Raw genomic sequence first — 14,677 nt, forward strand, 5'->3', positions numbered from 1 at the left:
GTCCGTTAAAAAATCCTCACCGTTGAGTGGGTACATTATAATTTGGGAGTCCACCTTACCAAGGTGAGCAATCACCTAAACTTGAAGCCTTTGATTTTGCATTGAGAAAAATGTATTTTTTTAAAATCTCATATGAATCATATGGGACCACTCTTATTTGAGAGAGGCACAAAGCAGTTTGACAAGCGCACACAACTGCAACTGAAGCCATCCCTATTTCTAAAGGATTTGGATAAGCACCCGAGTGAAAGTGAGGAGAATTTTTTTTAAAAACATCATTTGCTGTGGTTAGGAATGCATTGCCTGATAGAAGAGTCACATAAATGTTTATATGGGAAGAAAGTTAATGATTATGTGGGAACTGGATATGAAAACGTTTATACTGGTTATGTGAATTGACCAGGTGAGGATGACTAAATGGGTAGTTCCTGCACACACCCAGCATTCTGTAAATGTAATGAGACCAAAGTCAAACAAATGGGTTTCACCAGTGCACATCAACACGAACCGACTGCATGGCTAGGACTGGGCAAATATTTACAAGGCACTCCTGCTTTGAAAAGTTTAAATACAGGCACCCAGGAAAGGAGACAATGATTTCAAGAATTCCTTTTTGATATGTTTGATACATAAAAAAATCTTTCCTTCAAAAGTCTCCAAACTAAACCAGAGATGGGCTTATCAAATTGCTTTCATGAAACCAAGCAAGCTCAGCCTGAAGATCTACTGTTTATCATTTACCTAGTCATCTTCAACATAGCACACCGATGCAAAAGGCACCTAAAATAAAACCTTTAACTGAGTGTACGCAAGTTCCCCAATGCCAAGTTCTGTTCACCGCTCAGCAGAGTTAGGGGAAAGCAATCCATTTAGAGTGCACAGTAGATCAATCACTTTCAACAACTCATAAAGCACTGTTCCCACAAAAATACTGTGAAACATAAAAGTCTCCATATGGTGCAATTGTAGTAAAAGCGCAACAATGCTGGAGGAAGTCAGCAGATACCTTGAAGAGGAGTTCAGGCCAGAAAAGTCGGTTATATATATCTTTACCTCCTACAGATGCTGCGCAACCTGCTAAGTTCCATCAGCATTTTGTCTACTGTCTCCTGGCACTGCTGGGATGGAGAATGGCTAGGATTGGGCGAATAATTATCGGTGCTTTGAAAAGTTTAAATACAACCACTGAAAGGAGACAGGGATTTCAAGAATTCCTTTATCCATTTCATGTCTGATATATATATATATATATATATATATATATATATTAAAAAATCCCTCCTTCAAAGGTCTCCAAACTAAATCACAGAGATGAGATAAAAACATTCTGTTTGTCAAGTGTAGAATGCTCAAGTTTTCTCGTAATCTAAACAGGCTCCACTATATTCTGAACTCCTATGTAGCTGATAATGTTTCAGGATTCTTTGAATGTGTGCTCCATAACACTTATCTCAGAACAACTTTCTGATTATCCCTCCCATCTGTGGTATAGTGTCATGGCTGTTGTACCAAGCTATGTGGCTTGGTATGACAACACCACCATCTAAAATTCACTGATGATACCATGGTACCATGGTGATACACAATCCTTTATCTCGACATCTAAAATCTGGAAAGCTCCAAAATCTGGCGTGGGGCGAGAGACCGGCAGCGCGACTCGGGCGGGCGAGAGACCGGCAGCGCGACTCGGGCGGGCGAGAGACCGGCAGCGCGACTCGGGCGGGCGAGAGACCGGCAGCGCGACTCGGGCGGGCGAGAGACCGGCAGCGCGACTCGGGCGGGCGAGAGACCGGCAGCGCGACTCGGGCGGGCGAGAGACCGGCAGCGCGACTCGGGCGGGCGAGAGACCGGCAGCGCGACTCGGGCGGGCGAGAGACCGGCAGCGCGACTCGGGCGGGCGAGAGACCGGCAGCGCGACTCGGGCGGGCGAGAGACCGGCAGCGCGACTCGGGCGGGCGAGAGACCGGCAGCGCGACTCGGGCGGGCGAGAGACCGGCAGCGCGACTCGGGCGGGCGAGAGACCGGCAGCGCGACTCGGGCGGGCGAGAGACCGGCAGCGCGACTCGGGCGGGCGAGAGACCGGCAGCGCGACTCGGGCGGGCGAGAGACCGGCAGCGCGACTCGGGCGGGCGAGAGACCGGCAGCGCGACTCGGGCGGGCGAGAGACCGGCAGCGCGACTCGGGCGGGCGAGAGACCGGCAGCGCGACTCGGGCGGGCGAGAGACCGGCAGCGCGACTCGGGCGGGCGAGAGACCGGCAGCGCGACTCGGGCGGGCGAGAGACCGGCAGCGCGACTCGGGCGGGCGAGAGACCGGCAGCGCGACTCGGGCGGGCGAGAGACCGGCAGCGCGACTCGGGCGGGCGAGAGACCGGCAGCGCGACTCGGGCGGGCGAGAGACCGGCAGCGCGACTCGGGCGGGCGAGAGACCGGCAGCGCGACTCAGGCGGGCGAGGGGAGACGGCAGTATGACTGGAAGGGGGTGGGGGTGGATACGCAGCACAATTCAGGTGGGCTTAAATCTGGCTTTCCGAAATCTGGAAAAATCCAAAATTTGGAACACACTGTCCCCCAAGGATTCCGGATAAAGGATTGTGTACCTGTAGTGGGTTGTATAAGGGAAATGAGTCAGCACACGGGAGGGAGATTGAAAATTTGGCCAAATGGTGCACCAACAATAACCTTGCACACAATGTTGCCAAACCAAGGAACTGATTGTTGACTTCAGGAAGGGAAAACCAGATGTGTATAATTCATTAATCATTGATGGATCAGAGGTGAAAATGGTGAGCAAATTTAAGTTCTTGGGAGTCACTATCTTGGTCGATCTTTCCTGGACATTATAAAGAAAGTACGTCAGTGCCTCTACTTCCTAAGGAGTTTACGGAGGTTTGGTACAACATCAGAAACCCTAGAAAATTTCAACAGATGTGTGGTGAAAAGTGTGCTGACTGGCTGCATCACGGTCTGGTATGGGGACACCAATACCCCTGAGCATAAAGCCCTGCAAAAGGTAGTGGACACAGCCCAGGACAACACAGGGAAAGCCCTCCCCACCATCAAGATCATCAACGAGGAACACTGCTGCCAGAGAGCAACAGCATTCATCAGGGATCCACACAACCCAGCACACGCTCTGTTCTAGCTGCTGCCATCAGGAAAGAGGCATCAGTGCCATAAGACTCGCACCACCAGGTTTAGGAACAGCTGCTACCCCTCCATCATCAGACTCTTCAACATCAAACTCAATCAGAGACTCATTTAAGGACTCTTGCACTTTATTTTTTTTACCCTTCCTGTATTGCACAGTGTTTACAGTTCTTTATTTGTTTACATGTATACATTTTGTTCAGTTTTTTTTTGATCTGGTAAATCTGCCTGGCCGCAAAAAAAGAACCTCAGGAATGTATGTGACGTCATGTATGTACTCTGACCATAAATCTGAAATCTGTTCTGAATTTCTCTTCATAATGACAAACACCCCATGGGAGTTGGTAAACCTTTACTTCCTATAGGTGTTGCATGACCTGCTGAGTTTCTCTAGCAATTTTGTGTACTGTAATACAATCACAGTATCTGCAGACTTTCCTGTTTAACTCTGTAGGTGAAGTTGTTTCTGCTGCTACAAACGCCAAGAACTTTTGTTGTTACTACCTGACAACAGTGCGCAACAACGCTGATCTTGCTTCGTTGTGAAAGGTAATGATTACGCTGGTTGCTATCAAATCAGTTCTCCACTGCTTCCGCCGACACCTGTCAAGAAGAACACAGCCACACTGAGTACATTCGAATTAAAGCAACTATTTAAACTTTAACTTCGTCAGAACATAATGGAAAAAAAGAAGACTTATCAATTAATCATGCAGTAACAGGATCATGCAGTACAAAGGTTGAGAAACACTTCATCTTTCATTTGCTGTGTGACTCAGGAGGGGAAATTTAGGCAATAGACTGAGATGATGGAAGCAAATGTCATCCATTTTGCAAGACTTTTAATGATCAAGAATGGTTTCTTTCCTGATGTTATTAGATCAGACTCTTCAGTAGACCTTTCATTAGTAAAAAATGAAGTGTTTGCACAGTTTTTTTTGCACTCCCCCTTCCCCAGCTATGCCTGTGTTTGCATTGTTAAATTGTACTTTTCTCGGTAACCCTGAACCTTGTTCAAGTATAACTATAGCCTGCACTTTTTGGATTTAATTTAACACAATATCCTGTACCTTTTTATTATTGAACTGCCTGCTGTACTCAAGGATGGGTTATAAAAACACAATACGGGAGGAATTCAGCAGGTCAAACAGCGAACTTTATGTAGCAAAGATAAATAATCAAAGATTCGGGCTTCATCAAGGAATGGATAAAATGTGGACAGGCATCCAAACAAAATTGTGAGGGAGGAGCACGGTCCCTCAGGCAAGAGGTGATAGATGGATAAGGGAGGGAGGGTACACCAGCAAACAGGGGGAGTGGGATGGTTCTGTGAATGGAAAGGTAAGGGGGTGGAAGGAAAGGAGACAGTGGGATAGGAAAGAGAGGAAGAACCAGAGCAGTCCATGTTAATGCCATATGGTTGGAGACTACTAAGGCAGAACACTAGACATTGCTCCTCCAATTTACAGGTGGCCTTGGTTTGGCAGTACCCGAGGCCGGCGCAGAATTGAAATGGTTGGCCACTGGGAGATCCCTGTTGTTGATGCAGACAGAGCCGAGGTGCTCAACAAAGCGATCTCTCAGTCTGTGCACAGTCTCTCCGATGAAGAGAAGACCACAACAGGCGCACCGGACGTAGTATATGACTCCCGCAAATTCACAAGTGAAGTGTTGTTCCACTTGGAAGGACTGTTTAGGCCCCCGATTGGGGGTATGGGAGGAGGTGGATGTATGTGGCATTTCCTGCATCCACAGGAGGAGTTGCCTGGGTGGGGGGTGCAGCACTGGTGGGAAGGAATGAATGGACAAGGGAGTCACGGAGGAGTGGTCCCTAAGGAAGGCGGAGAGGGGAAAAGAGAGGAAGATGTGGTGGGTTCATGCTGTAACCGAGTAAATCATCCAAAATATTTAAATGTATTTACTTGATAATTTTGTGCTGTGCATTGTGCGTACCCTGGCTTGGAGAGACCCTGTTTCATTGGGTTGGATATGTACAATCAGATGATAATAAACTTGAACTCAATATTGTGTGCTTCCAGCCAAGTCAACCTATACAATGTACAGCAGGTAGCGCATTAATATATCAAAAATGTAAGATATTTTGTTACAGCAAGTCAAAAGGTGTATGATATTGTGTTGGTAGGACAAGGTGTCAGACACTGAGAAACAGTGTAGGAACATCATTTGAAATGTAATGCATGAATATGTGGATATCAAAATCGCACAAGACAAACCAGAATTGACCTGATGTTGGTCGAGTGACTGAATATTGATTAGTAAACCAAGAAAGACTCGCCTTTTACTCAGACCTCCATCTCTCTGTTCTTATACAGACTACCAAACAGATAAAGGGGGGGCCCAGTTCCAGAGTATGTGCAGAAGATGACACCTCTGAGTGCAAGTTCATTCAGTATGGCAGCCTGGATAGGCGTTTCAAACAACTTCCTCTAATCTTAACCAGGAATGCTGCAAACGTGCAGTTTGATATGTCTACTCACTGATCATGCCTGGTGTCAGGAATATTTCTGTCCATCCTCAGCTTGTCACTTTCCAGCTGATTAAACTTGTTCCGTGAATATGGATCCTGTCCCGTCTTTACTAAAGTGGCCTCAATGTAAGCCTCCTGATCGAACTCTTGCCATTTCACTTTCCCTGCAGATCAAGGAAAAAAAAAATCACAATCAAAATCAATAACATGCACCAAACCTTTTGTGCCTATTGTTTAAGAATCAAATTATAGTCTCACCACACAATTTACCTCTGGAATTCACTTGGACCATTTCCCTTCTTTTTCTAGATCTCTCAATCTCCATCTCAGGAGACAAGTGACAACAACATTGACTACAAACCTACTCACTCTCACAGCTACCTCAACTACATGTGCTCCCACCTGGTCTCTTTTTCTCCCAGTTCCTCTGCCTTCATCCCATCAGCTCCCACACATCTGAAATTTTCTTTTTTTTTTCAAGCCGTGTGGTTTTGCCTTTACTGTGGTCTGTCCTGGGCCTTTTCCACAGCCTGAGTGAGGGCCAGCGTGAACGAGAGGAGCAACACCTTGTATTCCACCCGGGTCATCTGCAGCCCAATGGGATGAACATCGAATTTTCTAATTTCAGGTCATGAGTCTCCTCTTCTGTACCCCTCTGCTCTTCTCCTTCCCACTTTTTTGGCCCCTTTCACATCCATGCCTACCCAGCCCCCCCACCCATTCTCACCCTCCTCCTCTTTGGTTCTATTCCCCTCTACCCCACCTCTCCCCATTGAATTCTTCTCTCTCTCTCTCCACTTCCTAGCCCATCACTCTACCATTGTCAAACAAGTGGACCAACTCTGGTTCAGAAAGGGGTGCTGAGCAAAAGCCATAACACTTGACTACATATATGCTCAAAAAGATTCCATCAATGAATACCTTGGAATCGATATATTCCATTATGTATGGTGATAGACAAATAAACGACCATGGGGAGAAGGTCAATCCAGGAAGATTCTCGTTCACAAAGCAGGCAAAACCAAAACAATGCAAAAAAGCCCATTAATATATTTGTAACCATCTTCTGCTAGAATTGCTGGATGATGACTTTTCTCAGCCTCCTCCTAAGATCAATGGCTACAACAAAGGCAATGGAAATAAGGGAGGCATTGGCAGTAGCCTCTTTTAAACTGCAACACCTGGGTAGCCCTCCTGAGACCCGGGTGCAATTAATGGGGCAAAAGTGCTGGAAGCACCTTTTAAATTGCAAGAGAATCTACCCATTAAATCACCAACCCGGCGATTTAAGGGGGGTGGTGGGGGGAATCCTGCCCCCGCATTGACACATCACATACTCACCAGAAAGTACTGCTGGATGTTCGGATGCTGGCTGCTTTGTGATGCACGCGCACAAGTACTGATGTCACCAGAAGAAGCGGGTTGGCCATTTCCGTTTTCAAATCGCCTGTGGACACGACCTAGGTAAGTTTAACTGGGTTCCCTGACCTACCTCAGAGGTAGGTCAGGGACCCAGTTAGATTCTGACGGAGTTGACTGGGTCAGACTCTTTCTAACTGCTGTGTAACTAGGGCACTAACTGGGCAAATTGACTGGTTAACCTCATTTTACATGGCAATTTGAAAATGCCTAGTGAACTTCCTCAACACTCATTCTTTGCCTCCAGGCCCTGTCCTTAAGCCAAACATTAAGGAGCTGTGCTACAGGAATAAGAATGTCACCAAGGACTTAGGAAACAAGATCAAGGGATGAGGCTTCTCCAGTACGGTCTCTTGGAACCCATTACCTGCCTCAATCACATTCACCCCCTCTTGTCCCTGACCACAGGCCATTGTAGAGCGGTAGCAATCATCAAGGATCCACATCACCCAGCACATGCTCTGTTCTCACTGCTGCCATCAAAAAAGAGGTATAAGTGCCACAAAACTTGCACCACCAGGTTCAGGAACAGCTGCTACCCCTCTACCATCAGACTCCTCAGCAATAAACTCAATCAGGGAATTATTTAAAGAGTCTTACTTGTGCATTTTATTGATTTTTTCTCTCTCTGTAATGCACAGTTTATTTACATTTCTTTATTTGTTTACATGTATAGGTTGAGTAGTTTTTTTTTTGCCCTACCAATAAGTGATAATTCTGCCTTATTCGCAGGATAAAGAATCACAGGTTTGTATGTAATGTTTTACATGTACTCTGATAATAAATCTGAACTGACCGTCAACACTGATTAAATGTTGATTACATTTTTATCCTTGCCACATTCTCGTCAATTCCCCTAGAATCTACCACTCACTACTGGGAATTTACAGTGGCAAATAAGCCCACCTTCAGTAGGTGGGAAGAAAACTAGACCAGTCAAGGAAAACCCATGAAGGTCACTATGAGAATTGCAAAGACAGTTTCCAAGGTCAGGACTGAAGGCAGCTCTGTGACTGTAAGGCAGTGGTTCCAATTGCTACACTTCTGAGTCAGCCATCTGTTAAAACGTCTCTAATCATCGCTTCGTGGTGTTCAACTGCATTACCAGGGGCTAATCCCTTATCATTAATATTTTGGGGTTCACCATTTACCAGAAACTCAATTGGACCAGGAAAATAAATACACTGGTCACAAGAGCAAGTCTGAGGTTTTTTTAAAAATGTTAATGGCTCAAGTTGTTCTGTAATCTATCAGCGAAAGCCCATGAATATTATTCATTGTCTGAGCACAGAGAGTTCTAAAAGAAATGAGGAAACATGAATACCAGTGGTTGGCTGGCAGCTCATGCACCACCACAAACATTCATTCCAGCTAGCATCAGCACTTTGTGACTACAGTGCATACCAGCTGCAGCGTGTTATGTTCAACACTTCTTCCCCAACAACATCCATTTATCTCCACCCTGAGATCAAGAAAACTGGAAACATGTCAAAAACCACTAACACATTTCTCTTTAAGTTGCGTACAATCCCAAATACATCACAATTCATCCATCTGGTATGCCAGTTTCACTGCCTCCAGAAGGCAGTGTAAAAATTATGGAGCTTCTGCTGTAGTAAGTAGGATAACAAAGAGTTAATGCTTTAGTATAGTACGCAGCTAAGCAGTTCTCAGTTGCAGAGAAATCGCAGCCTTGGACAATTTGGGAATATGAAGCGCGAGATAATGGCATACCAGATGTCTCTGGGAAAGAGAAAGGATGATTGATCACAGAAACTGCGAAAGGCAGGAGTAGCAAAACATTAGATTGTCAATTAGTGAAAAATATGTAAAACTGCACATAGGCATTTGTCCAAAGGATGATATGTTGTATGTAAAAGAATGTTAAACAAGGATGTCAAACATTACAGGAAAGAGGCCTCCTCTGTATGTAGATTAATAAAGATTCGCCAGCCTTACAGATAAAGAATCCCAATTAGGCAATAGACTGGACCAAGGTTGCTTCTAGATGTATTTGATAACAAAACCTCAAGTCGGGCTCAATTAATATAGAATGACCAAAGATTAAGTCTAAAGTTAATTAAGTTGCATATCTGTAAAAACCACAAGTACGGATGTTAATGAAAAATCAGAACAATTAGCTGCAATAAATCTGTACAATTAACTTTTGAAATTGAATGCCTCTCCTGACAAAAGTACTGAACAAGATGTACCAAAAGGCTATATGGGTTGAGTGAGGCTCAGTCCAGGGAATTAGTGTTATTAATACTATCTTCTCATTCTTTGTACCCTCTACTCCCGCTAGCATTATCAAGGCTGAATAAAAAAACTGCTGTATGCTTAATTGGTTTTCTGCTGTTTGTCTTATTACAGCATGGGCAGATTGACACAGCAGCCTACCATTCCCCTTTTACAGGTCGTTATAGAAGGGAAATAAACCCCAGCCTTGACAGCTATGTCCTTATCTCACAAGTGAAACATTTTAAAAAAAGCCATTTGCCTTGCAGCCATTTAATGTCTAAAATACCAAGATATACAGAAGTAATTCATTTGGACATTAATCTTTTGCATATTTAGCAGGTAAAATTGTCATTTGAAAAGATACATGTGAACCTTTATTTGATGGTGGAAAGCTTTACTTCCTTATATACTGAAGGCTGGAAGATGTTTCTAAATTTAATTTTTTTAATTTAGGCATGCAGCACAGTAACAGGCCATTTCAGCCCGCAAATCTGTGCTGCCCAATTACACCCAATTAACCTACAACTCTCAGTACATTTCGAACGGTGGGAGGAAACCGGAGCCCCCGGTGGAAAACAAACACAGAAACAGGTAGAACATACAAACTCCTTACAGACAGGGTGGGATTCACACCCCAGCCCTGACTGCTGGCGCTGTAATGGTGTTGCTCTAACTGCTATGCCAACCATGCCGTCCCTAATAAATACAACTGTAAACAACTGTAAAGATAATTTCTCAAGATGCCTTTATTTAGAACTAGTGTCTGCATTTCAACTGCCGTGGTAGATGGACCTTATTACAACTCAGCAAATTTCACATTGCATTGACTATCTGGTCTTTTGTGGATCCCCACTCCCTCATGCTCTATTCTCCTTCTAATTGTATTTTTTTCTAATTATCTCTACATAAGAAGAACAAGAAAGATACTGAACATCTCATAGGTCCTTTTCAGTCCTTTTTACATGGATAATTGGGTGACAGTTGAATCTTAAATCTAAGCCTTAACCTTCCAACCCAGAGACAAGAGTAACAGCTTATTTTAGAGATTGTGCAAGTAGTCAACAAAAGTCAACAAGTAAAATGTGAAAGAACATGGTAGAATTTTATGGGACAAGGGCTAAAACTTCAGAGTTGTTAACTCGGCCTGCGACATCACAGATACCAGTCTTCACTCCATCGAGGCAGTGTCTTAAGGACCCCTACTATCCAAGTCATGTTCTCTTCACTCTGCTATCATCGGGGAAAAGTTACAGGAGCCTGAAGACGAGCACTCAGCAGCACAAGGACAACTTCTTCCCCTCTGCCAATAGAATCTGGAATGATCAATGAACCACAAACACTTCCTCACTTTCTCCTTTCTTTTATTTTTGAAATGCAATTTATAGTAATATTTGCACTTGTAGTGCAAAACATCCAATTTCGAGACATTCATGGCAGTAAATTCTGATTCCGATTCAACATCTGAAGAATTAATTGAATAATTTCTTGCAATCTGTATAAAGCACAAAAGCCTAAAAGGAAAAAGAAAAAGCCCTAATTTGACAGCAGGATTGTTGGAATATCTTCCCCAGAAAGTTTGCACCAATTCATAAAGGTATCTCATCATTATCTCATCAAGACCAATGAATTTTGGTCGTGCCAGCAATGCAAGTCATGGACTACAGAGAGTGAAGCTCCACCCCAAGCTCTTTACAAACAATTCAATTTGAGTAAAAACACCAAGTAGAATAAAACCAGTTTAGTGCTGATATAAAGCTGAATGACAGAATGGAGGATACAGAGAATCTACGCATTCTGGATCATTTCCATAATACTGCTTACATTTTTTAGGTATTCCATTTCAAGTTGTGCAAATCTCCAAATCCCTATTATGAAGTTTGAACTCGTTCAAGAATTTATCCCAGTACTATCCTTTCAGGGTAATTAACCCAGTCTTCCTACCATGAGCACATGGTCTTGATAATTGTGGTATTCCGTCAGCAAACAATTCCAAGGTCTAACAGGAGACATTCTGCTATGATGTTTCACTTTAATGTGGCTGATCAAAGATGTTGGTAATTACTAGCTTGAGATCCACTCAAGTAGAAAGTTGCCTCTTGTTTTCATATTCCATATATCTATATTGATATCACACCTGACAAACCTGTTAGCATCAGTTCATCGTTAGCTGGTCCAGTTATTGTGAAATTACAGGTTATCCTCATTGTTTAATCACAGTTGTTTTTAACTACCAATAATTGCTGTTGGCGTGTGCAGTTAACAAGCCTTCACCAATCTCCCTCATCAGGCTCCACCACCACTTGTGTCATTCAGTTTTTCCTATCTCCACAATATCACAGACATTCTCGGTTCTCACTTTTGCCATCAGAAAAAAGGTAATAGCTGCCACAAGACTCGTACCATCAGGTACAGTTGGTTCCCCTCCACGATCAGACTCCTAAACAACAAACTCAATCACTTAATTTGCACATGATATATTGAATATTTATTTTCTGTATTAAAGTTTGTTTACACCTCCTTGTTTACATTTCTCTCTTTTGTATACATATCTTTTCTTGCACAGTTTTTTTTTTGCACTACTGACAAGTAGAAATTCTGCCTGGCCTGCAGGAAAATGAATCTCAGGGTTGTATGTGACAATATATCTGAACTTTGAACATTTTCTTTGTTCTCTCCTTTACAGCTGTTTGATTACGCACTTTGCCAGGTCTAATGTGTCATTGACCTGAAGCATTAACTTTGTTTCTCTCTCCCCAAATGCTGGAAATACTCAATAGGTCAAAAAATATATATTTTTTTGTTCTTAAAGCATGATAATATCCTCATTATCTACTGCAGGTTGTACATCTCTTATCTGACACTCTGTGGTCCAGCAACTCCCCTGGTCCACACATTTGAATTTGCTGCTGTTAGTACAAACTCCTTATAGACAGCGTGGAACTCAAACATCAGACCCAATCGCTGGCGCTGTAAAGGCATTACACTAACTGCTATGCCAACCATGCCACCCCACAGTATAATTTCTTATTTTAAGCTTTGTTTCTACCTTTGATATATTTACATAGGGGTCAATTTCTGTTTTCCATCATTTTCTGTGGTTCGGCAATGGCAAGGTCCTAACGTTGCCAGATTAAAGAAGTACAACCTGTAATGGGAACTGGTTTTTCAACATTACAAAATAAATGCTTGTTTAGTGCATTTCTTGAATAACAGATGAATCCTATTAATGAATATATTTCTCACTAAACTGGAAGAGGGATAAATTAATACAGTAAAATCCCCGGTATATGGCACCTATAGAGATTGACAAATGCCAGATAAGTGAATTTTCCGGTTGCTTGAAAATGGATATTGCGTGAAATTGCGTGAGTGGTGAACTGATCACTAGGGACACCAATTTTGAATTCCAGATAATGGGGATTTTACCGTGTTTGGAATGTAATTTCATTACATTCCTGCAAACTAGAAATGTCAGCATTTAAAAAATAAAGTTACATATTTGAAATGGATCAAATATTTTGCCATAATGTACAAAATTCAACTCAAGGCAACATTCACTTATTAGTATGATATTTAATTATGTTTTAGGACAAAATAATTACTAGGAAAATAATAAGCAAGCAAAAAAATTCAAGAAGTTATTATTTATAGCTGGAGAACATGAATAACATCTGCAGACTTGGATGCATATGTGATAAAGACTTGCGTACAAAAAGAAACTCAGAGACTGACATAAAGGTAAGAGATCTTCCAGAAAGAACAAAGCAGATGATGGGAGTGTGAAAGAGAGTAGAATGTTTTACAATCACAAAAAGATTACAGCATAGGAGTTAAACAAGAAAATCTGTAGATGCTGGGAACTAGTGCAGTACACAAAAGAAAAGGTAAAGATTCCATTATTGTCACGTAATGCAACATTTAGAATGTAACATATGATATTCTTTAACTTTGTCTATGTAAGGAAGAACTCAGCAGGTCACACATTATCCACAGGAAGTAAAACACAATCAATGTTTTGGGCCAAGACCATCATCGGGAATCTGAAAAATCAGACACTCACTCCTTTTCTCCAGTTCCCCACTATCTTCCCTTCCTTCTTCTTTTAGAGAGCTACCCTTCCAAGTCCTCTACTCTCTCCCCTTTTCATTTTTCGGCATCTTTGCCTTCTACTCTCCCACCTATTTCCTTTTACCTGTTAGCCTGTGTTCCTTTCCCTTCCTCCCCCTCGCCTCCCCCCCCCCGCCACCTTTTATTCAGACATTCAGACATCTTCCTGTTTTTCTAGCTTCCTGACAAAAGGTTCAGACCCAAAACATTTCCTGTGGATGCTGCAAGACCTGCTGAGTTTCTCCAGCACTTTTGTTTGTTACACTATAGGGGTTCATTCAGTTTATCAAGTCTTTCCCACCACTGAGAGCAATCAATTTATATCATACATGAATTGTTGTTCCCTACCAGGTGGCAATGTCTCCGTGTTCTCTGCTTTTCCTTCTGCATTCCTGTTCTGACCATCCTTTCTTTTATTTGGGTCCAAAGCACTCCACTCATCCTATAAAACAAAATAACAAGGGAATAATGTATGTAAATGTTGGCAGATTACATGACATTGCTGAGAACATCTAAAATATAAATCATCTTGATTTGAGAAACATCTACATGAGAAACAGCTACTTTCTAGTAAAATGGATGAATGGGTCGCAAGACTATTGACACATTCTTTGCCTTTTATATATTATCCAAATGGGAAAATTACTAGGCGGGGGAAAAGCATTTGAAATTCAAATAGTCTTGAGAAGCTGAAGGAAGTCAGTGGGTAAGGCATCATCAAGAAATAAAACTAAAGGGACCCGACCCAAAACATTGACCAAGTCTCAACAATGGGCCTGGACCTGAAACGGTGACTGACCATTTCTCTCTATGGATGCTGCCCTACCTGCTGGGTCCCTCCAGCTTCACACTGTTTGCTCAGCATCTGCATTCCTTTTGTTTCTCTCATTTGACCAAATAACCTTGTTTCTCACCAAATGTGCACTTACTGACCTGAAAAACAAACCCCAAAGATCAAATGGGAAGTAAATTAACTGTGTCCAATCCAGTATCCCATCAGCCCAAGACATCAAAACTGGAAATGTACCAGAAACTTCCATCCCTAATACGCGGAATACCTTCTGGATTCCCTTCCCGCTATCTCCCTGACTATCCAACTTCTTCATCCATTCACAACTTCATTGGAGTCCAGTCATACCCACCCAAGACACACCCAAATTTAACACACTTTGAACTTCAATGACGAGATCGATCTACAGATGGGTGCAATCAGGAGGTACCTACTTTTTCTGTTGCAGTTAAAAGAATTGTCAATACAAAATGTTACAACAGTT

The 14,677-nt window shown here is 42.8% G+C and overlaps 1 protein-coding gene across 1 annotated transcript in view; it reads right to left on the minus strand.

Moving 5' to 3' along the window:
* The window catches only part of galnt2 (UDP-N-acetyl-alpha-D-galactosamine:polypeptide N-acetylgalactosaminyltransferase 2), a 100,553-nt gene that overhangs the window by 57,096 nt on the left and 28,780 nt on the right, over positions 1–14,677 (minus strand). Inside the window, exons 2-4 of the mRNA XM_069885071.1 lie at positions 13,752–13,845; positions 5,647–5,800; positions 3,653–3,751 (exon numbers count right to left, since the gene is read on the minus strand). Of these exons, the coding sequence (XP_069741172.1) occupies positions 3,653–3,751; positions 5,647–5,800; positions 13,752–13,845 (347 nt within the window). The remainder of the gene's footprint in view (positions 1–3,652; positions 3,752–5,646; positions 5,801–13,751; positions 13,846–14,677) is intronic.

The sequence above is a fragment of the Narcine bancroftii genome, chromosome 6 (genome assembly GCF_036971445.1).
Source record: "Narcine bancroftii isolate sNarBan1 chromosome 6, sNarBan1.hap1, whole genome shotgun sequence".
Classification (NCBI taxonomy): Eukaryota; Metazoa; Chordata; class Chondrichthyes; order Torpediniformes; family Narcinidae; genus Narcine; species Narcine bancroftii.